The sequence below is a fragment of the Orcinus orca genome, chromosome 10 (genome assembly GCF_937001465.1).
Source record: "Orcinus orca chromosome 10, mOrcOrc1.1, whole genome shotgun sequence".
Lineage (NCBI taxonomy): Eukaryota > Metazoa > Chordata > Mammalia > Artiodactyla > Delphinidae > Orcinus > Orcinus orca.
Window position 1 is genome coordinate 52609778 of NC_064568.1, and position 23714 is coordinate 52633491.

The window sequence follows — 23714 nt, forward strand, 5'->3', positions numbered from 1 at the left end:
CTTACCCCTGGGCAAGTGTCTTTTTACTTCCCCTGAGTCCCAGCCTTGCTCAGCTCTATGTTCAACTGGGTTCATTGCTCACTGCCAGTCCTTTTATACAGCTTCTCCAGTCTTGAGTTCTTAATTCTGCTTCTTTTCTTCATGTATTGGGATATGTCCTCAAGTCGTTTTTTTCTCCCAGAAGGTAGAATATTTTCTGAGTCTCTGCAGCGCTGCTCAGAAGGCATACAGTGCAGAGTTTAAGAGTCTGGGCTCTGGAGCCAGGTGGCCTGGGTTTTCATCTCCCTTGTACCCTGACACTTACCAGCTCTTGTGCCTTTTTGTTTCTTTACTTGTCAAGTGGACATAACAATAGGACCTACCCATGGGTCGTCATTAGGATTAGATGAGTTCACGCATGTAAATTTTATGTGGTAGTCCTTGGCACCTAGCAAGAGCTCAATAAATGCTGACTCTTTTTGGCAGAGGAAAGATAATTTGTCTGAAGATAAGCATCATCCCCCCAGCGCGCACCCACCTTCAAATCTGTAGACTTTTATTTGCATTATTCTCTTCATCTACTCACCTTCTGGTGTTTAGTGTTGCAGCAAAACCCAAGACTAGCTTGATTTCTTTTTTCCTTTAGGGCAGGTCTAACTTTTCTGCCTAAATGCTTGGAAAATTTTTTCTCATGATTTTTTTTTAATTAAAAAATGTTGCCAAACTTCATGAGCCAGGCAGTCATTATACTACTCTAGTTTTGTATGTGTTTGAAGTTTCAGTGAGAAAAAGCCTAAGAAAATATCGCCAAGCTGTGTCTAGATGTGAGTCTTTTCCCATTGGTTTTGCTGGACTGAGGTGGGCTGTTCTCAGCAGAACCCAAAGCCCTCTCTTCCGCTCGGGCTGTGTTTCTTTACTTCTGTCACTGTTTATTGTTTCTGTCCCACTGATCTGATCTCTTTACTTTAGGGTCTCTGTTGTGTATCTTCTGTCTTATGTTCTGTCTCATTGCTGGTCTTGTGCCCTTTGCAGCTGCTCACTGGTAGAACTTCATCTTCTTGACACACTACTTACTCGACTTTCTACATGGTAGATTCTACTTTTTCCTCGTTTCGGTATTAACCTTAATTCTGCTAATGTTGACTTTGTTTCCTTATAATAATTCCTTTCTGCCTCTATCTCCTTCTTCACCTCAGTCTGTTTTCTTTTTCTGGCTCTCTGTTCTTGTTTCATAGTGGCTACTTTATTTTGTATTGTTGCAAGGATACACCTCTCCTGATGTTTTCTCTGACACCTTATGTTAGGAATTTCAAAGATACATTGTTCCTATAAGCCTTCTGAGTATCCTTCTGAGGATACTGTTTCTTTTCCCAAGCACTATATGGTCCTTTTTTTTTTTTTTTTTTAACTAGTGAAAACTTTTAAATTTAAAATTAGCCAGCTGGACTCAGTTTAGATGATCCCAGTTTTGTTGGCAACATCCAAAGCATCATAGTCAGGAGCCAGTCGAACATATGCCTTCTTCTCTCCATCAGGCCTGATGAGGGTGTTCACCTTAGCCACGTCAGTGTCATAGAGCTTCTTCACAGCCTATTTAATCTGGCGCTTGTTAGCCTTGGCATCCACAGTGAACACCCGTGTGTTGCTGTCTTCTGTTTTCTTCATGGCTGACTTGGTGGTGAGGGGGAACTTGATGATGGCATAGTGGTCAAGCTTGCGTCTCCTAGGGGTGCCCTTCCTGGGACATTTGGGCTGCCTTCTGAGCTGTAGTGTTTTGGGCCGTTGGAAGGTGGGTGACATCCGGATCTTCTTTTTTTTTGTGGCCGTGGACGCCTTTCAGCACTGCTTTCTTGGCCTTCAAAGCCTTTGCTTTGGCTTCGGCTTTGAGAGGGGTAGGGGCTGAGAGAAGGAAAGAAAATGAGGGTGTGGGGGTGCTCACTACTGGTCTTGAGGCTGGAAGTGATTGATTTATACACTCGTTTTCATTCACTCTATATTAGAATTTTCCTCCTTTATCCTCACATGAGGCAGCTCTATCCAGACTCCCAAACCAGTGGCTGGTAATTATAGCAGCTAGACTGGTCTGAGGCGGTCTTCTCTCCTGTCCTCCCTCACTGGTTCTTTGATGCTCTGACTCCACAGAATGTACAGAAAACTGCATTAACCAGCATGCATTGCTACCCCCACCCTTCCTGTCCTGGTCTTTGTCCCAGGATGCTGTGTATCACAAGCAGGCCAGACTCTACTTCCTGCCCTGTTGTCTGTCTCCTGGTTATCATCTTTGAATGATGGTGGTGTGGAGGGGAGGGAGGGACAGAGTTAAGGTATGGGAGTAATGGACGGAACATTGTCCTGATTGCCTAGGAGAGCAGATTTCATTTTTTCCCTTAGTGCTTTTTTAAGTTTTCCTAATTATTCTAGAGGACATTTACTACTTGCATAATAAAATAAAATGAAGAGAAAGTAGTACCCCTGTATTTATGAGACAGCTGCCCAGTATTTAAGATATGAATCCAACTTCAGGTCTCTGAGGAGGAGTCGGTCAACAGGACAGGTAAGAAGTATCTTTCCACCTTTCTTAGGGAAGATTCTGGGTCTTGGAACCCTGGGTTGGTTTTCTTAGTCCAACCCCATCCACCTTATTATTTATGGGGATTCTTCATAAGCCTGTCCTTAGCTCATCCTTCAGCCTTTGATTTTAGTGTTGTGAGTTTCTAACTTTTTAAAAATGACATCAAGGACTGATATATGGATGCCTTTTTGCCATTAAATAAAAAAATTGTGGTAAAAATACAAATTAAAAAAATTTGGATTGGTTCAAGATGGTAGAGTAGAAGGATGTGCTCTCACTCCCTCTTGCGAGAACACTGGAATCACAACTAACTGCTGAACAATCATCGACAGGAAGACACTGGAACTCACTAAAAAAGATACCCCACATCCAAAGACAAAGGAGAAGACAAAATGGATGGTAGGAGGGGCGCAATCACAATAAAATCAAGTCCCATAACTGCTGGGTGGGTGACTCACAAACTGGAGAACACTTATACCACAGAAGTCCACCCACTGGATAGAAGGTTCTGAGCCCCATGTCAGGCTTCTGAACCAGGGGGTCTGGCAATGGGAAGAGGAATTCCCAGAGAATCAGACTTTGAAGGCTAGCAGGATTTGATTGCAGAACTTCGACAGGACTTGAGGAAACAGAGACTCCACTCTTGGAGGGCACACACAAAGTAGTGTATGTATCGGGACCCAGGGGAAGGAGCAGTAACCCCATAGAGGTTGAACCAGGCCTACCTGTTAGTGTTGGAGGGTCTCCTGCAGAGGCGGGGGGGTGGCTCTGTCTCACCATGAAGACAAGGACACTGGCAGCAGAAGTTCTGGGAAGTACTCCTTGGCGAGAGCCCTCCCAGAGTCCACCATTAGCCCCACCAAAGAGCCCAGGTAGGCTCCAGTGTTGGGTCACCTCAGGCCAAACAACCAACAGGGAGGGGACCCACCCCACCTATCAGCAGACAAGAGGATTAAAGTTTTACTGAGCTCTGCCCAGCAGAGCAACAGCCAACTCTACCCACCACCAGTCCCTCCCATCAGGAAACTGGCACAAGCCTCTTAGATAGCCTCATCCACCAGAGGGCAGACAGCAGAAGCAAGAAGAACTACAATCCTGTAGCCTGTGATACAAAAACCACATTCACAGAAAGATAGACAAGATGAAAAGGCAGAGGGCTACGTACCAGATGAAGCAACAAGATAAAACCCCAGAAAAATAACTAAATGAAGTGGAGATAGGCAACCTTCCAGAAAAAGAATTCAGAATAATGATAGTGAAGATGATCCAGGACCTTGGAAAAAGAATGGAGGCAAAGATCGAGAAGATGCAAGAAATGTTTCACAAAGATCTAGAAGAATTAAAGAACAAACAAACAGAGATGAACAATACAATAACTGAAATGAAAACTACACTAGAAGGAATCAATAGCAGAATAACTGAGGCGGAAGAACGGATAAGTGACCTGGAAGACAGAATGGTGGAATTCACTGCCACGGAACAGAATAAGGAAAAAAGAATGAAAAGAAATGAAGACAGCCTAAGAGACATCTGCGACAACATTAAACACAATAACATTCGCATTATAGGGGTCCCCGAAGGAGAAGAGAGAGAGAAAGGACCCGAGAAAATATTTGAAGAGATTATAGTCAAAAACTTCTCTAACATGGGAAAGGAAATAGCCACCAAAGTACAGGAAGTGCAGAGAGTCCCATACAGGATAAACCCAAGGAGAAACACACCGAGACACATAGTAATCAAATTGGCAAAAATTAAAGACAAAGAAAAATTATTGAAAGCAGCAAGAGAAAATACTTAAAGTGCTGAAAGGGAAGAAGCTACAACCAAGATTACTCTACCCAGCAAGGATCTCATTCAGATTCGATGGAGAAATCAGAAGTTTTACAGACAAGCGAAAGCTAAGAGAATTCAGCACCACCAAACCAGCTCTACAACAAATGCTAAAGGAACTTCTCTAAGTGGGAAACACAAGGGAAGAAAAGGCCCTATGAAAACAAACCCAAAACAATTAAGAAAATGGTAATAGGAACACACATATTGATAATTACCTTAAATGTGACTGGATTAAATGCTCCAACCAAAAGACACAGGCTTGCTGAGTGGATACAAAAACAAGACCCATATATGTGCCATCTACAAGAGACCCACTTCAGACCTAGGGACACGTGCAGACTGAAAGTGAGGGGATGGAAAAAGATATTCCTTGCAAATAGAAATCAAAAGAAAGCTGGAGTAGCAATACTCATATCAGATAAAATAGACTTTAAAATAAAGAATGTTACAAGAGACAAGGAAGGACACTACATGATGATCAAGGGATCAATCCAAGAAGAAAATATAACAATTATAAATATATATGCACCCAACATAGGAGCACTTCAATACATAAGGCAACTGCTAACAGCTGTAAAAGAGGAAATCGACAGTAACACAATCATAGTGGGGGACTTTAACACCTCATTTACACCAATGGACAGATCATCCAAACAGAAAATTAATAAGGAAACAGAAGCTTTAAATGACACAATAGACCAGATAGATTTAATTGATATTTATAGGACATTCCATCCAAAAACAGCAGATTACACTTTCTTCTTAAGTGCGCACAGAACATTCTCCAGGATAGCTCATATCTTGGGTCACAAATCAAGCCTCAGTAAATTTAAGAAAATTGAAATCATATCAAGCATCTTTTCTGACAACAGTGCTATGAGATTAGAAATCAATTACAAGGAAAAAAATGTAAAAAACACAAACACGTGGAGGCTAAACAATACGTTATTAAATAACCAAGAGATCACTGAGGAAATCAAAGAGGAAATCAGAAAATACCTAGAGACAAATGACAATGAAAACACGATGATCCAAAACCTATGGGATGCAGCAAAAGCATTTCTAAGAGGGAAGTTTATAGCTATAAAAGCCTACCTCAAAAACAAGAAAAATCTCACATAAACAATCTAATCTTACACCTAAAGGAGCTAGAGAAAGAAGAACAAACAAAACCCAAAGTTAGCAGAAGGAAAGAAATCAGGAATATCAGAGCAGAAATAAATGAAATAGAAACAATACAACAATAGCAATGATCAATAAAGCTGGTTCTTTGAGGAGGTAAACAAAGCTGGTCCTTTGAGGAGGTAAACAAAATTGATAACTCATTAGCCAGACTCATCAAGAAAAAGAGGGAGAGGACTCAAATCAATAAAATTAGAAATGAAAAAGGAGAAGTTACAGTGGACACCTCAGAAATACAAAGCATCATAAGGGACTACTACAAGCAACTATATGCCAATAAAATGGACAACCTGGAAGAAATGGACAAATTCTTAGAAAGGTGTAACTTTCCAAGACTGAACCAGGAAGAAATAGAAAAAACGAACAGACCAGTCACAAGTAATGAAATTGAAACTGTGATTAAACATCTTCCAACAAACAAAAGTCCAGGACCAGATGACTTCACAGGCGAATTCTATCAAACATTTAGAGAAGAGCTAACACCCATCCTTCTCAAACTCTTCCAAAAAGTTGCAGAGAAAGGAACACTCCCAAACTCATTCTGTGAGGCCACCATCACTCTGATACCAAAACCAGACAAAGATACTACAAAAAAAGAATATTACAGACCAATATCACTCATGAATATAGATGCAGAAATCCTCAACAAAATACTAGCAAACAGAATTGAACAACACATTAAAAGGATCATACACCATGATCAAGTGGGATTTATCCCAGGGATGCAAGGATTCTTCAATATATGCAAATAAATCAATGTGATACACCATATTAACAACTTGAAGAAGAAAAACCATATGATCATCTCAATAGATGCAGAAAAAGCTTTTGACAAAATTCAACACCCATTTATGATAAAGACTCTCCAGAATGTGGGCATAGAGGGAACCTACCTCAACATAATAAAGGCCTTATACGACAAACCCACAGCAAACATCATTCTCAATGGTGAAAAACTGAAAGCATTTCCTCTAAGATCAGGAACAAGTCAAGGATGTCCACTCTCACTACTGTTATTCAACATAGTTTTGGAAGTCCCAGCCACGGCAATCAGAGAAGAAAAAGAAATAAAAGGAATACAAACTGGAAAAGAAGAAGTAAAACTGTCACTGTTTGCAGATGACATTGATACAGGTGACATCTGATAGGCAGATGACATAGAGAATCCTAAAGATGCCACCAGAAAACTACTAGAGCTAATCAATGAATTTGGTAAAGTTACAGGATACAAAATAAATGCACAGAAATCTCTTGCATTCCTATACACTAGTGATGAAAAATCTGAAAGAGAAATTAAGGAAACACTCCCATTTACCACTACAACAAAAAGAATAAAATACCTAGGAATAAACCTACCTAGGGAGACAAAAGACCTGTATGCAGAAAACTATAAGACACTGATGAAAGAAATTAAAGATGATACCAATAGATGGAGAGATATACCATGTTCTTGGATTAGAAGAATCAATATTGTGAAAATGACTATACTACACAAAGCGATCTAGAGATTCAATGCAATCCCTATCAAATTACCATTGGCCTTTTTTACAGAACTAGAATAAAAAATCTTAAAATTTGTATGGAGACACAAAACACCCCGAATAGCCAAAGCAGTCTTGAGGGAAAGAAACGGAGCTGGAGGAATCAGACTCCCTGACTTCAGACTATACTACAGTAATCAAGACCATATGGTACTGGCACAAAAACAGAAACATAGATTGGTGGAACAAGGTAGAAAGCCCAGAGATAAACCCACACACCTATGGTCAACTAATCTATGACAAAGGAGGCAAGGGTATATAATGGAGAAAAGACAGTCTCTTCAATAAGTGGTGTTGGGAAAACTGGACAGCTACATGTAAAAGAATGAAATTAGAACACTCCCTAACACCATACACAAAAATGAACGCAAAATGGATTCGAGACCTACATGTAAGACCGGACACTATAAAACTCTTAGAGGAAAACATAGGCAGAACACTCTTTGACATAAATCACAGCAAGATCTTTTTTGATCCACCTCCTAGAGTAATGGAAATAAAAACAAAAATAAACAAATGGGACCTAATGAAACTTCAAAGCTTTTGCACAGCAAAGGAAACCATAAACAGGACGAAAAGACAGCCCTCAAAATGGGAGAAAATATTTGCAAACGAATCAACAGACAAAGGATTAATCTCCAAAATATATAAACAGCTCATGCAGCTCAATATTAAAAATACAAACAACCCAATCCAAAAATGGGCAGAAGACCTAAATAGACATTTCTCCAAAGAAGATATACAGATGGCCAAGAAGCACATGAAAAGGTGCTCAGCATCACTAATTATTAGAGAAATGCAAATCAAAACTACAATGAGGTATCACCTCACTCCAGTTAGAATGGGCATCATCAGAAAATCTATAAACAACAAATGCTGGAGAGGTTGTGGAGAAAAGGGAACCCTCTTGCCCTGTTGGTGGGAATGTAAATTGATACAGCCACTATGGAGAACAGTATGGAGGTTCCTTAGGAAACTAAAAATAGATTTACCATATGACCCAGCAATCCCACTACTGGGCATATACCCAGAGAAAACCATAAATCAGAAGGATACATGCACCCCAATGTTCATAGCAGCACTATTTACAGTAGCCAGGGCATGGAAGCAGCCTAAATGCCCATCAACAGACAAATGGATAAAGAAGATGTGGTACACATATACAATGAAATGTTACTCAGCCATAAAAAGGAATGAAATTGGGTCATTTGTAGAGACGTGGATGGATCTAGAGACTGTCATACAGAGTGAAGTAAGTCAGAAGGAGAAAAACAAATATCGTATATTAACGCATGTATGTGTAACCTAGAAAAATTGTACAGATGAATCAGTTTGCAGGGCAGAAATTGAGACACAGATGTAGAAAACAAACGTATGGACACCAATGGGGGAAAGCAGTGGGGCGTGGAGGTGGTGGTGTGATGAACTGGGAGATTGGGATTGACATGTATACACTGATGTGTATAAAATGGATGATTAGTAAGAACCTGCCGTATAAAAAAACAAAATTCAAAAAAAAATTGGGGGTCCTAACCATTTTTAAGTATACAACTCAGTAGTGTTAAATACATTCATATTATTGTACAATCTCCAGAACCCTTTTCATCTTGCAAAACTGAACCTCTATACCCAGTAAATAACTCTTCCCCCACCCCCTTTTCCCCACTTTGTCCCCTGCCCTTCTCCACCATGGACATACAGGCTTTTTGAAACATACACTCTTCTTGAAATTGAACATCTCTGAAAGTCTTAATGGTCATCCATTCGTTCAGCACAGATTTAAGGAGCTCACACTCCTTGCCAGACCCTGTTCTAGGTTCTGGGGATACAGCAGTGAGCAAGGGCAGTATTGTCCCTGTTTTTAAGGAGCTAATGTTCTAGGGAGAAGAGGAAGGCAGACAATAAACGAATGAACAGGGTGAGTTCAGAGAGTGCTAAGAGCTGTAAGACAGTAAACCGACAGCTGGGACAGGGGGTGCCTCTGGGGTGCTGCTTTGGCCAGCGAAGTCCCCCGGGGCCTTTCTGAGTGCGTGATCGTTGAGCAGACCCCTGGATTTACTCAGGAGATCTCCTCCCCCAGGTAGAGGAGCTAGAGGCTGGCAGTCAGAGCAGGGAAACAGCACACACAAAGGCTCTCGGCCCTTTGAAGAATGGGAAGAAAAAAAAAAACAGCCTCACTTGAGCGTTGTGAGCAGTGGGAGAGAATGAGGAGATGCCAGGCAGCATCTGAGGTGCTGAAGGGCGGCTGAGTTCTAGTTCACGTGAGGTTGTCTGCACTTGAGCCCACCTTTCCTTCATCACTCACTCCTGTGCTCAGGCTGAGAACAGAAGCTCCAGATTCAGCTGAGTTTGAAGCCTATTTTTTTTCTGATGGCAGAATTGCTACAGGGTAAAGAAATCTACCTCTGATCATTCCTGTCCCCCTTAGCAAGCATATATACAACTATTCTGTAATAACCCATTACTCTTGGAAAGATCAGTATTAGAAAGTTTTTTTTGCTGTTTCCAAGGGTTGAGGGAAAAATTTTAAAATGCTTTATAAGGAATCCCTGGTGGTCCAGTGATTAGGACTCTGCATGTTCACTGCTAAGGGCCCGGGTTTGATCCCTGGTTGGGAAACAGATCCCAAAAGCCATGTGGCGTGGCCAAATAAAAAAAAAAAAGAAGCTTTATTAACAGCAATATGGTAGCTAGAATGGCATGACCGCATCCATCCTCCATACCCATGTCTGTCCATGATGTGGCTTCCTGACTTCTGCCACCCGAATGGACTTCGGCCACATCTAATGGCTGATCACACGTGACGTGATCACACCGCAGGCGTCTTTTCTCAGCTGTGGTCATCATGTCAATGGGCATTCAGACTGCATTTCGAGCAGCCCATACCCGATACAATTTGACTTTTGTTTTTTATTGTAAATATTTATAAGTATTTTTGAAAAGTTAAAAAAAAATAAAAACACCCTCAAGGAAGTACGGCACATGCGAATTGTTTTTGTCCAGGGACAGGGAGAGACACAGCCTGTGGTCATTACGCAGAAACTCGTTTATAAATAGGTGACCTGAATCTACACTTAAATCCACTGAATCAGCTTAAATCCTCTATGGTCCACTTAAAATTGGACCCACTTCAAGTCGGGTTTCTTCAACAGCATGGTATGGCTATTTCTTGAGCTCTAAATGTTGGATTTGGAAAATACTTGGCATCATTCTAGGTCTTTATTTCAGAAAGCATCCTGGGATGGCACGGGCCTAAGTCACACTCCACAGAGCAGCTGAAAAATGGGACACTTGGCTCTTTGCCATCGGCCAGCGCCAGCATAACCTGGGCCATTTTACCCAACTCCGTGGAGGATGAACAAACCTGCCCGCCAGAGCCAGAGGTAAGCTCGCCAGCCTCTCTTCGCACCTTTCATGGCTTGTGTTAGCGCTTGTTCAGAAGTAGAGTAATTATATTTGTAACTTGCTCACCGCTGGGTTTTAAGAGGAGACAAATTATAAAATGGAAGCATCGCCCAGGGAGACAAAATCAGCTCCGTGCACGCCTGGCGCTCCTGCTCTTGTGCCTGGCAGCTGCCGTGGGCGACCTGTGATCCAACTGATGCGGAATCTCCCATTTTCATTGAAATGGGAGTCGTTTTCACGTCATGTGGGAGAAACTCTAACACACCCACTAACGTGATGCCTGTTGACATGATGGGAGTGGTTACAATATATTATGTCGCTCCCCTCAATATTGGCTTCTTCGTGTGGTTGTGCTAATAACATGAGCTCCTTCCTCCTATGCTTGATCCCCGCATGCTACACAACCGGGCCAGCCCAGGGGCAGTGGCTGGGACTCTTCTAGGTGTTGCACTAGCCCAGGTCCAGGGAGAAGTAGCCCTGCAGACCTTCGGGGCTAGCCAGGCCCCCACAGGCTCCCTGGACCCAGTCATCTGCCCACACTATCTCTGTGACTAACTGCGCCTCTAAGTGGCAGCTGGAGGGAAGCCAAATGCAGCCTGCATTTTGTCAATTTCCCCGGGTGTCATGAGTGAATTTCTCTTTCTTGGTTGCACGTGTCCTGTTGACATGATCTCGTGAACTGGGCTGGGACCTACTTTAACCATGTGTTAGAGGTGGTTCTTCATTTGAATTGAAATCACTTTAGCCTGAAAATTGTGCAGCAAAATCTATTTTGTAAGGTTGCAAGTCCCAAGGCAGCTTCTTCAGTCAAATGGTCTTGGTTATCCATTGAAATGTTTCTCCAAGCTTCGCGTGATTCTATTCTCCGAGGGCCGCTTGAGGGCTCAGGTCTTCCAGAGGCAGGATCGGCCTGCCTGCAAGTATTTCATCAGTATCTGTAAGGTGACTTTGCAGGGTATGAAACGATAGGGGATGTGAGATTTTGAAAGGTATTTGCCTCTGCCTGTACACCGAGTTTCAGGGGGAAAACACTTGTAGCTGACGTGTGGGTGCCTCGCAAGGTAAGTTGGCAACTGAGAAGATGTCGGAGCTTGCTGTCAGGTAGTTTTTTTGAGAGCCTTGGGTGGGGTCACGTTTGAGGAGGTCGTGCTTAGCTGCTAAGGGGTTGAGAATTCCAATCACCTCCATTCTGTTGGAAAAGAACCTTTGGGAGTTCACAGCATAATACACATACCTAAATCTTGCTCTAGAAAGAAATTAAAAGAGAAGTTCTTAGATCTTTAGAAATAACTGTTTAGATCCTCATCCCCAGCAGCATCACAGGGAAACCCTAACAGAGGCTGTCACCTAATAAGCTTTTTTTAAAAAAAATGGTTATTTATTTACTTAAGTGTAGTTGATTTATAATGTGTTAATTTGTACTGTACAGCAAAGTGATTTAGTTACACATATATATATATAATTATTAAATATTCTTTTCCATTATGGTTTATCACAGGATATTGAATACAGTTCCCTGTGCTATACAGTAGGACCTTGTTGTTTATCCATTCCATAAAAGCTTACATCTGCTACCCCCAACCTCCCACTCCATCCCTCCCCTAACCCCCTTCCCCCTTGGCAAGTACAAGTCTCTTCTCTATGTCTGTGAATCTGTTTCTGTTTCATAGATAGGTTCACTTGTGTCATATTTTAGATTCCACATATAAGTGATATCATATGGTGTTTGTCTTTCTTTTTCTGATTTGCTTCACTTAGTATGATAGTCTCCGGTTGCATCCATGTTGCTGCATATGGCATTATTTCGTTCCTTTATATGGCCGGGTAGTATTCCATTGTATATATGTACCACATCTTCTTTATCCATTCATCTGTTGATGGACATTTAGGTTGCTTCCATGTCGTGACTATTGTGAATAGTGGGGCTGTGAACATAGGGGTGCATGTATTTTTTTGAATCAGAGTTGTGTCTAGATATATGCCCAGGATTGGGATTGCTGGTTCCTATGGTAGCTCTAATTTTAGTTTTCTGAGGACCCTCCTTACTATTCCCAATAGTGGCTGCCCCGATTTACATTCCCACCAACAGCGTAGGAGGGTTCCCTTTTCTCCGTGCTCTCTCCAGCATTTATTGTTTGTAGTTGTTTTTTGTTTTTGTTTTTTTTTGCGGTACGTGGGCCTCTCACTCTTGTGGCCCTTGCAGCAGTGAGAGGCTTATTGGGTGTGATGCGGGTGTGAATGTTTTCTGAGAAGGAAGGATTAGAGCTCTTTTGCAAAGACGTCCTTCATTTTTTCCAGTGACAGCTCTGGTAGATGATTCTCACAACCCAAACAGCTAGTGTTGCTTGGACACTATTTTTATTTTAGGCCGTTGTGCTTTGTCACTTTTTTTTTTTTTTGTCCTAACAGTTGAAGAAGCTAGCCATAGCCACCCAATAGTTTTCTTGTCAGAAAAAGGAAAATGTTTCCATTGCCTCCCTTTTGTACAATTTGGAGAAATAACCCAAGAAGGAATGAAGTGAAATTCCTTATGAGAAGGTTTCTTATCCCTTTTGATGTGGAGAATGTAGTTACTATGTGAGTGATCATTGGGAGACTAGGAATTGTAGTTATTGTGGTGCTTTAGCCAAATATTTTCTTCTGGCTTATTGTTTTGATCATATTAGGTCTTTAGGAGCATAAATTAGGGTATAAAACATACCACATCCTAATGTATATATATTTTTTAATGCCATCAAGCAATTAACTCAATCCAATTCCCATCAGACATAGACTGGGTATCCTACAATTCAACTCAATTCTGATACTGTCCACCTGGAAGGAGCGTCAGATCTCACAGGTGAAGGGCTCGGTCCTGCAAGACTGAGCACCCCATCAACTTCAGACGCCAGTCACGTATCCAGGTTGTCACCTGTGCTTCTGACCAGCCGGCTGTGGATTGGAGGTTCCCATGTCCTCTTCCTCAGGCTTGATTAATTCGCTAGGGTGGCTCACAGAACTCAGAGAAACATCTACCAGTTTGTTACAAAAGGATGTAATTCAGGAACAGAAGGAAGAGATGCATACAGCAAGGTCTGTGGGAAGGAGCTCGGTCGGAGCTTCCATGCCCTCCTGCCCTCTCCGAGTGCACCACTCTCCCCACCAACCATGAAGCTCTCTGAACCCTGTTCTTTAGGGTTTTTAAGGAGGCTTCATTACATAGGCATGGTTGATTAAATTACCCTCCAGGCCCTCTCCCCTCCCCGGAGGTCAGGGGTAGGACTGAAAGCTCCAACCCTCTAATAACCGGGGTTGGCTCCACTGGCAACCATCTCCCATCCTTAGGGGCTTTGCAAAAGTCATTCCTTAACATAACAAAAGACACTTTAAAGCTTTCATCTCTTAGGAAATTCCCAGGGTTTTAGGAACTCTGTGTTGGAAATAGGGACAAAAAAGCAAATATATATTTCTTACCATAAATCACAATGTGACAGTCCCCTCCGCTGTTTCTGGCTTACCATAAAACAACTTACAGATACCTGGAAAATGAATGCATTTTCAAGCTTAGTCTGTTTCATTCTCAACAGAATAGAGCTCAGAAGAGCAGCGTGTATTTAATATGTGTGTTACAAGAGAATTGTGGTTGGCTCTGTTAATCAGATGCAGTGATCTCAAAATTTTATTCGGCTGGGGCTGGGGCTGGGACCCACTAAATGTGAAAATGAAATATTCTTCCATAACGAAGTGAGTTAGGATCTTGGTTTCCCCGTTAGGAGAACGATATTTCAACTCTCTCAGCACGGTTTGAAATTTAAGTTTAGACAGAAAAGGGTTTTGGTGGTGCTTTCTTTGTTGAAGAGTGCCTTGTTTTAGGACAGGAGGAATGGTGACTGGGGAGATGAAGTACTGGGCCTGGCGCTCTTGACCTTCCACCCACCCTCCGGATTGGAAACCTACCAACGCAAGTCCACGTTGCAGGCATTCTCACAGGGAGGTTTCTAAATGCATGACGGTTTCCTCAGTGCATTTGTTTGAGAGTTGGAAGCTGAGGCGAGGACCAGATTCCTTCTGCTGGTGCTGCTGGCGGACAGGGTCAAGGGGATGTGAGTATTTAGAGGCAGGTGCAGTGGCCAGACTCGTTGTTCTGGGGCCTCTGTCCCCCTGCGTTGGCAGGAGAGGCTGTTGTGGCCGCAGCGCCGGCAGCATCCCGACACTTGGATCAAGGATACCTGCAGTGGTGTGTCCTTGCATGAAAAAGTCTAAGGGGGCCTTCTGTTCTGGCCTTCCGCCAGACCAGTGATGCTATAAGCACCTAATTCCCATATCAAATCCCTTCCTGATTGAAATACCTGGAGTGGTTTCCATTCCTGGCCCTGGATCCTGACTGGTTGGGCTGTTGGCATAGGGAAGCAGTGGGTGGCATGGGGACAATCCTCAACGGCAGCTCACATGTCACCATGTTTACCCACCTTCCTGGAGGCTGTTTCTGAGAGACAGAAACCCTAATTTGTGGTAAAAGTCAGGGTTATCGAGGTAAATTCATAAATAATGAAATTCACCCCTTTAAAATGCAATTTTACCACTTCTGAACTTTGATCTGTTACAACAGTTCCATCGCTTTCCAAGATTCCCTTGTGTTCCTTTGTGTTTAACTCCTCCCCTAGCCCCTGGCAAGCGCTCATCTGCTTTCTGTCCACGTAGTTTTGTCTTTTCCAGAATGCCATGTAAATGGAATCACGCAGTGTGTACACGTGAGCCCGGCTTTCTTTGTTTAGCATAATGTGTGCTGTGTTAATTGTTGGAGGCAGTTATTAGGTGCCCGGACACCGACCCCTGGCCTGGAGGGAAAAGATGGAGAGTCAGTCCTGTTAATCCCTCTCCACTGGGGACCTGCAGCAGGGGGTCTTGAAGCCGCGTCTCAGGAGTACGTCATCAGCTCCTATCAACCCCTGGGTTGACTGTTTCACTAGAAAACTTTGCCTGGTGACTTGTCTGCATCGCAGTGGCAGTAATGCCATCAAGAGACCACATGACCTACACTCCCCAAATCTAGCAGGTTCAGAAGGACTTCTCATAATGTCCCTAAGTACTAAGGACTCGATCAACATATAAATTAGCCAGTGGGCTTTGGTTAGAAAACTGCAGAATTTAATTTTCAAGTAAGTGTGTCAAAATCCCCACTTCCCCAAGGGAGGGCATTGTTTTACAAATAAGGGAAAGAGACAGATATAAAGATTTAGCTGAATTTTGCCTCAAGAAGAATTTTCAGGCTCTTGGTTGAATTGTCATCTTTAGCACTGAACTTTTGAACCACTTAACCGCATATAAAGCTGTTAGTTTTGAAATCCTCTGACATTCAAGTTGAAGCCTGACCAGTGTAATCTCAACCCATTTTGATCCTTTTTATTCTTCATCTCCACAGTACATCAATGTATAGGTAGATGTTAACTGAGCATGAAGTGTCAGGCATGGGATGGTGATAGAGTTTTTCAAGATAAGGTAATATGCTGTTTTGATCCTTTGGATAATTCTTTTTTTTTTTTTTTTTTTGCGGTACGCGGGCCTCTCACTGTTGTGGCCTCTCCCGTTGCGGAGCACAGGCTCTGGACGTGCAGGCTCAGCGGCCATGGTTCACGGGCCTAGTTGCTCCGCGGCATGTGGGATCTTCCCGGACCGGGGCACGAACCCGTGTCCCCTGCATCGGCAGGCAGATTCTCAACCACCGCGCCACCAGGGAAGCCCTGGATAATTCTTTTAACACGCATTTTCAACCTTACTGATTTGTTCAAAATATTTGACATGTACTTGTTGTCAGCTGTTTGACCATGGAGTGGGTCAGCTAACACATCCCTATAATGGTTGAAAATCAATTTAGTGAATTCTGTGATAGCTCCACAAAGTTAGTGGTTGCTACATAGGAAATGTTGTCGATCACATTTGGACTTTGTAACAAGTAAGGTCGTGGGTGATATGATTAACCCCTTCCTACCCCACTCCCCACCCTGTCATTAGAGAGTTTGATTGCCTCTTCTTCCCAGATCCTGTAGGACAGATGTTTTTTCTCTTTGAGCCATGGCCTTTGAGTCACTACATCTTAGAATAGTCTTTAGGGGTCCAGTGGCCACTCCCCAAACTGGAGTGACTAACTGACTTGCCAAGAGTCACAGAACTGGCCAGTGGTAAAGGCAGGATGGACATCTAGACTTCCTTTCTCCCCAGCCAGTGCCCTTCTGTATATACCACACCATCTCCTGTGTCTAGGAGGATTCTTTCAGCTGCAAATAACAGAGAACCCAACAGTTAGAAGCTCAAGCAATAACTACATTTAATTTTCTCACACAGTGAGACTTCTGCCAGTGAGTGGCCGTGGGTTTGTTGCAACCACTCCCGATGGCCTCGAAGATACAGGCTCCTGGAAAATGGTATGCAGTTCCTGAAAAAAATTAAAACTAGGACTACCATATGATCCAGCAGTTCCACTTGTGTGTATTTATCCAAAAGAATTGAAATAAGGTTCTTGAGATATTTGCACCCCAGGGCTCATTGCAGCTTTGTTCCTTGTAGCCAAGAGGTGGAAACAACCTAAATGGATGAATGAATGAAGAAAATATGGTATAGGGATGATATGATAGATTGTTATTCAGCCTTAAAAAAGGAATGAACCTTTAGAAACATTATAATAAGTGAAATAAGCCAGTCATAGAAGGACAAATACTGCATGATTCCACTTATAGGAAGTATCTAAAGTTGTCAAACTGATAGAAACAGGAAGTAGAATGGTGGTGGCCGGGGCAGTGGGGAGGGGATGGGGAGTTGCTATCCAGTGAGTGGAGAGTTTCAGTCGTGCAAGATGAAGGGTTCTGGCGGTCTTCTGTGCAGCCATCTGCGTGTAGCTAACACTACTGTTCTACGCACTTCCACATTTGTTAAGAGGGTAGATCTCATGTGCTTTTTATCACACCTCATGTGCTTTTTATCACACAAAAAATCGATCACTTCTCTCTTAAAAAAAAAAGAAAAGAAAAACCGGTTTCTTCCATTCTTCTTGCTGTTGGCTTTTCATCCCCATGCTTGTCATGGTGGCAGCATGCCAGCTACAGTCCCAAGCATCACCTGCTCACAACATTCTTTTAGAACGTGGGACGAGATGAGAGCTCTTCCCAAGACGCTCTGTGTGGGAAGGGAGGTCCCCGGCACACTTTTCTTGTTATCTCATAACCAGAACTAGAGCCCCCCCAAGACCCAGCAACTGGGTTTCCATGACTGCTTTAGAGTTACCACAGTCACCCTCCATGGCTTTGGAGGAGGGTGCTAAATCACAGGGATCTCGAGTCCTAGGGGGACCCACATTGGGTCCCCATTAGCCTTGGGGAGTAACAGAGAGTGTGGCTGGACCCCCATACCTGCCCCAAGCAGGTTTTCTTCCTGCAGTGCTCATCTTCAGTTTCCATAGGACTTTTCTAGTGGGGAGGGAGGGATAAATTGGGAGATTGGGATTGACACATACACACTACTGTATCTAAGATAGGTAACTATTAAGGACCTACTGTATAGTACAGGCAACTCTACCCAATACTCTGTAAAGACCTATGTGGGAAAAGAATCTAAAAAAGAGTAGGTATGTGTATATGTATAACTGATTCACTTTGCTGTACAGCAGAAAGTAGCACAACATTGTAAATCAACTATACTCCAATAAAAATTCAAAAGAATTACAGATTCCCAGATCCCAACCCAGGGAAAAAAAGGCTTTTCTAGCCCGACTGTTTCATCTCATAGACCAACTTTTTTGAGTGTAGACCTCTCTCTGATCCCTCATTGAAGACTCCAAAATATTTAGGAAAGCACCGTGGGCATAGTAGACACTCTGTAAATATGTGATGAATGAATGGACGTGAATGATAAAGTCCATCTGTACTGTTCATAGCCTGAGGGCATCCTTCTCCCCGTCTTCATCTCTGTCCCTCTCTCTTTCCTAGGGGTAAGTCTAACCTGTTGAGTGGCAGGTGAGTTATGTATGCTGCTGTGACAAGTGATTCATTGATGGCCAGTGTCCTGGACCTCCCTAGTCAGATGGCTTTCTTACTAATTAGTCCATTTCTGGTCGTTGGCCTCGACCTACCAACAGGTACTAGGTGGTGGTGGTGGTGATGTGTGGAACTCTTATTATAACCTTTTCAGAAGATCCACAGAGGGCATTCCATTTAGGTTCTGTCATTATGGAATGGGGAGTGTCTTTTAATCATCTGGGTTTTTTCTTCTCCTCTTCTGGCTGTTGGTTTGGAGAGAAAACAGTCCATCCACTGTGCAAATGTAGAAGAGACACCTCCTGGCTACCAGACCCTTGACACTTAGAAATCAGAAGGATCCAGGTTGTTGCTTGTGCTTGAAAATAGACTGCTCTCTCATAAGTATGCTCTGTGTTCCCAGTATAGTAAGATAGTAATTATTCATCTTCTCAGTTATTTGTTCATTCATCAAACATTCATTGCGCTACTATGTGATGGACATAGAATGGAGAACTCCTTAGTTTAGCAGATTTTCATAGCTCAGTACTATGAGATGAATTATACACTCACCTCCCTGCAAATTCATATGTTGAAGCCCTAACCCCTAATAGGACTGTATCTGAGAGTTAGGGTCTTTAGGAGGCAATTAAGGTTAAATGAGGTCTTAAGGGTGGGGCCCTAATCCAATAAGACTGTAGCCTTGGAAGGAAGAGGGAGAGAGATCTCTCTCTCTCACTTTCCACCCTGTGAGGACACAGCAGAAGGCAGCCGTCTGCAAACCAGGAAGAGAGCTCTCACCAGAACCCAGCCATGCTAGCCCCCTGATCCAGGACTTCCAGCCTCTAGAACTGTGAGGAAATAAACTCCTGTTGTTTAAACCACCCAGTCTATGGTATTTTGTTAGCCTGAGCTAAGATACTCAGCTTATTAACTCTGTGCATTTTTCACAATAGTTATTTTTTTATAACTTGAGATTAGAAGCAGGAGAAATGGTTTTTAGCCAAGTGATGTTTCCAGGTTAATTTGCCAGCACCATGGAGGTGCTGGTTGTCTGTGGCTGCAGGCCGTGGTAGTTAAGATGACCGTCTGTGGCATCTGGCATCATGGCATTTGGAGACATATTTCTGTGGTGTTCTCACAGGCTGTGATTGCTGAGAACAATCTCTCTTCCCATGGCCGAGAGCTCCTATCTGTCAAAAAGAGCGTTTTTCTGCCCTCTTCTCTTCTTAACAAATGGACAGCAAACATAGCCATCACACACAAACGTAAGCTCTGTGTGCATTTTTCAAGGGCTTCTTGAACTTGGTTTCTGGCCACATTAATGAGCTCTCAGAGGCACAGCAGTGTCATTTCCTGTGCAGCTTTGGGGGATTCATTTCAATTTTTGCTACTTTTTTCAATGACTTTTCTTCCCTTCATTCCTTTTCCTTTTTTCATATCCCTTTTTGTGGGTGATAATAAAGTTTTGTTTTCTTGGCTGGTGTTGCTTTTATAAGAGCGAGGTGGAGTATAGTCATAGGTCCCCAATCACACCTGCTCAGGGGCCAGTAGGGTGTGTCTGGGGCTTCCAGTGGGTTCAACCCTAGAACAGGCCAGTCTTCGGGGAGCCTTGGGGGTGGTCACCGTGTTGCCTCCCTTTCCTCCCCTCCCCCCAGGCCACTGTGGCTTTGTGACATAAACACCCACCAGAGTGTTGGGGACACAGCCATCTTGGATTTGCCAGTTGTGAGCTGGAGCCATATGAAAAAAAATCAGCACCAGGTGGTATAATCTCTTCTATCCCGCCGCAGTCCCCAAAGGATTAAGCACTTTGAAACTGGTGAATGAAGAGGGCTTAAAGCACTGCAGTGTTTAGTATGGGTTTTCCCTCCCCCCAACCCCCTATCCTGAGTCCTCTTCTCTTTGCCCTGATATCAGTTCTTTGGCCATAGAGGGAGAAAGTCAGATCTGAAGCATTGGTGAAGAGTTGAAGAGATTGTAGCCATGTGGTAGGATAATGTTTAGTGTCCTGTTGTTTTGGGTATTTATTTTCTTCCTATCCCTGTGGCCCCAAATTTCACAACCCTGTCTGCTTTCCCCCTAGCCTGCCTCGCCCCATGGGATACTACCAGTAGAAACGAGCTCTTCACCATCTGCCCGGCTTACATTTTTATTTGCCCACAATGAATAACTCTTCTCGAGGTGATTTATATGCTGTCTCAGATGCCGTTCACTTTCCAGAGATGTGAAGTCGATGCTCAGAGATTTATGACCTTGGGGAAAGAATGTTATGGAAGAAAAGAGGAAAATCTTTTCTCACATATACTTCGGGCTCTGCCTGAATTAATCAATGAGTTCTCGGATCCCTTTTGCAATGTGGATTAGTTTTGTAGATGGATTATGGGGTGCGGTGCAGGGGCTGCCTCTGTGCTATATTATAATTGTAAATTTAAAATTTTTTGGTAATGGTGATAGATGAGCAGCTCAGCAGAATGGAGATGGTATGTGTATGTGTGAATGAAATTGTCTAAGTTCTGATAAAGATTTTACCCCCTCTGGATATAGGACTCAAACAACTGCCCCTCTGATACTTGAACTTACCTTACCAGCAGCTGTCTGGCTGTCCATCCTGTCCCCAGTCACCCCAGCACCAAAGCTCTCCTTGCCCCTGCAGATATTAGAGCAGCAGGGGCCAAGCAGGTAGGCTTTGTGAGGTGACAGATGAAGTCAAGTGTCATGTGACACCCTGTCACGACCGTCTTCTTTCTCCTCTGAGGACAACTCATAGCCATCGCTTCCCCAAAGTCCCGGGTCCCTTTTCTCTGCCATTCACCATCTGCAGCCAGCTAATGAGACATCGGACTGTCCTATGTCATTTGTGGCTCCCTTTATTAGCTACAGTAATCCCGGCAAATGACCTCATCACAAATAAGTATAAGAAGCTGGGCAGAAATACAGCCATTTGGAGGAAAAGGAAACCATAACTTTTTTGGAAATGAAATTAAACCTAACTGAGAACAGTATATCAATCCTTAAAGCCATGGAAATGTCCTTCAGATTGCCCCAAATCTCTCTTCACATTTTCCTTGATCTCATCAGAATTGCTTTCCTTGAAAAAGAATAAGAAATGTATAGAACTTGATTGTTTTATAGTTAAAGTAATACTGCAAGAGTATCAGATCTTCCTACAGCAAATGTATAGTATTTAATCCACATTCTGAGTTTGAAAGAGCTTTGTGGGTTACTCTGGAAATGCACCTACACCATGAATGACATTCTTCTTTGGAAAATGTGTTTCAGATCCCAAATATCTTCTTTTCAATGGCTTGTGTACTAAAATGCAGGGCCAGTTTGTAGTTCTGTCTTAAAAAAAAAAAAACCATGTAATTTGGGGAGAAAACAACTCCTTTGGGGAGTGTGAGGTTTTCTTATAGTGACTGAAACCAATTTCCTGCACTGAAGTGAGAAAAGAAATGCAAGCAAGAGAAAGGGACTATTTTTATGTTTACATGCCTTTTAATTTCATTATGATGCATTTTTAGAGCTAAAAACCTTATTTAGAATGGGATCTTGCATAGAAATTCCCAGAATGAGGAAACACCTTTCTGTTTTAGATGCTGCTCTATGAGATCAGTGGTTCTTCACTAGGTGAGTAGAAAAGTGGGGACAGATGTCATAACAATTCCTTCCTGAACCTCAACAGAAGACCTTTATAAGCATCAGAGTGCCCACCTCACAAAAGCAAGCTTTTTGTTTATATTTTTTTAGAACACAGATTCCTTAAAGAAGCAATCAGTAGAACATAAGATACAAAACAATAACAAAGACAGTGAGAGATCCTCTTTCAGGTAGTTTGGCTCTTGAGATGAGTAAAAATGTGTTTCAAAGCTACAGGGGTATTTTGGAGAGGTGAGGTTAAATGATTGCATTTCTAGATCATAGGAATGAAGCTGATTCTCTTTCTTCTCTTGGATCTGGTCTAGAGTAGATGTCAGTTTAAGTTGTCCCTCGATGTGGGGGTTAGCATGATGTCTCTAGGGTTCCAGCTGTGGAGGCTCACAGAGTTGGTTGGACCCCAGCTCTTGGACTTACTGTCTGTGAGAACGTGGGCATGCGAATTATCAATGGTAATGATCGTAGTAATTTCCTGATGGAAATGTGATGAGAACTCGATGAGACGGTGTATTGTCAGTGTTCATCTCGGTGCCTGGCACACAGTAGGTACTCAGTAGTCAGAGTCTTATTCAAATTGTCTTTGACCTGCCTCTCTTACCCCAGTCTGTAGATAGTAAGTTGGTTGAGGAAGCCCTATGAGCATTTGTTGTTAAGCTCTTCTGGGTTCCTCACGCGAGATTCATTTCTCTTATGTAGTCTTCCAAAAGAGTATTCTGGGTGTAAATGATGACAAATGTATATATTTATACGCTGGGGCCTGATTCACAAAGGGCTTCCATTAATAACTTACTCAAACTGGGCTTCTCCAGGTAGAGCTGATTTAAGCATTATCAAGGCAGTTTTGTTGCAAGGTAGGTGTCTTGCCTGGCTTCTCTCTGAGGAAGTCCTAAAATCACCCAGCCAGCTGGCAGGGTGGGCCCAATCCAGTGGGCATCTCTAAGGCAGGCTGCCCAGGTGGGTTGATTTTCACAGCACACCCCAGCTTTGCCCACAAGAGGAAGTCTGGAGTGTAGAGACATAAAGGAAATATCAGGTAGGTTGTATTAGTTTCCTGTTGCTGCTGTAACAAATGGCCACAAACTTAGCCTAAAAGACACAAATTTATCCTCTTATAGTTCTGTAGATTAGAAGTGTTACGCAGGTCTCAGTGGGCTAAAGTCCAGGTGTCAGCAGAACGGCATTCCTTTCTGGAGGCTCTGGGGTGAATCCATTTCCTTGGCTTTTCCAGCTTCTGGCGGCTGCCTGCATTCCTTGGCTTGTGGCCCCTTCCTCCATCTTCAGGGCTAGGAACCTTGCATCTCTTTGACTCTGCTTCCATAGTCCTGTCTCCCTGTGATTTCTCTCTTCTGCCTTCCTCTTCCACTTTTAAGGATCCTTGTGGTTACACTGGGCCCACCCAGATAATCTAGGACAGTCTCCCTACTTTAAGCTGATTAGCACCCTGAATTCCCCATTGCCATATAGCCTAACCCAGTCACCATCCTGGGGATTAGGACCACACATCTTTGGGCTGTTATTCAGCCTACATAGCAAGTGAGTTGGTTGGCAATCACAAAGACG

General features: G+C 43.0%; 1 protein-coding gene, 1 long non-coding RNA gene and 1 pseudogene across 8 annotated transcripts in view; 1 reads left to right on the forward strand and 2 right to left on the reverse strand.

Moving 5' to 3' along the window:
- Positions 1-23714, forward strand: part of OSBPL10 (oxysterol binding protein like 10) — a 377433-nt gene that overhangs the window by 301041 nt on the left and 52678 nt on the right. For all 7 annotated transcript variants that reach the window (XM_049715907.1, XM_049715906.1, XM_049715903.1 and 4 more), the window contains one exon: positions 10336-10490. In XM_049715907.1, the coding sequence (XP_049571864.1) occupies positions 10336-10490 (155 nt within the window). The remainder of the gene's footprint in view (positions 1-10335; positions 10491-23714) is intronic.
- On the reverse strand, positions 1395-9951 carry LOC105748503 (60S ribosomal protein L23a-like; annotated as a pseudogene).
- LOC125965611 (uncharacterized) lies at positions 11011-21505 on the reverse strand. The gene is made up of 4 exons (XR_007479700.1): positions 21081-21505; positions 14449-14977; positions 13966-14030; positions 11011-11758 (listed from the first exon to the last, which is right to left on the reverse strand). It is a non-coding gene; the product is annotated as an uncharacterized LOC125965611 (long non-coding RNA).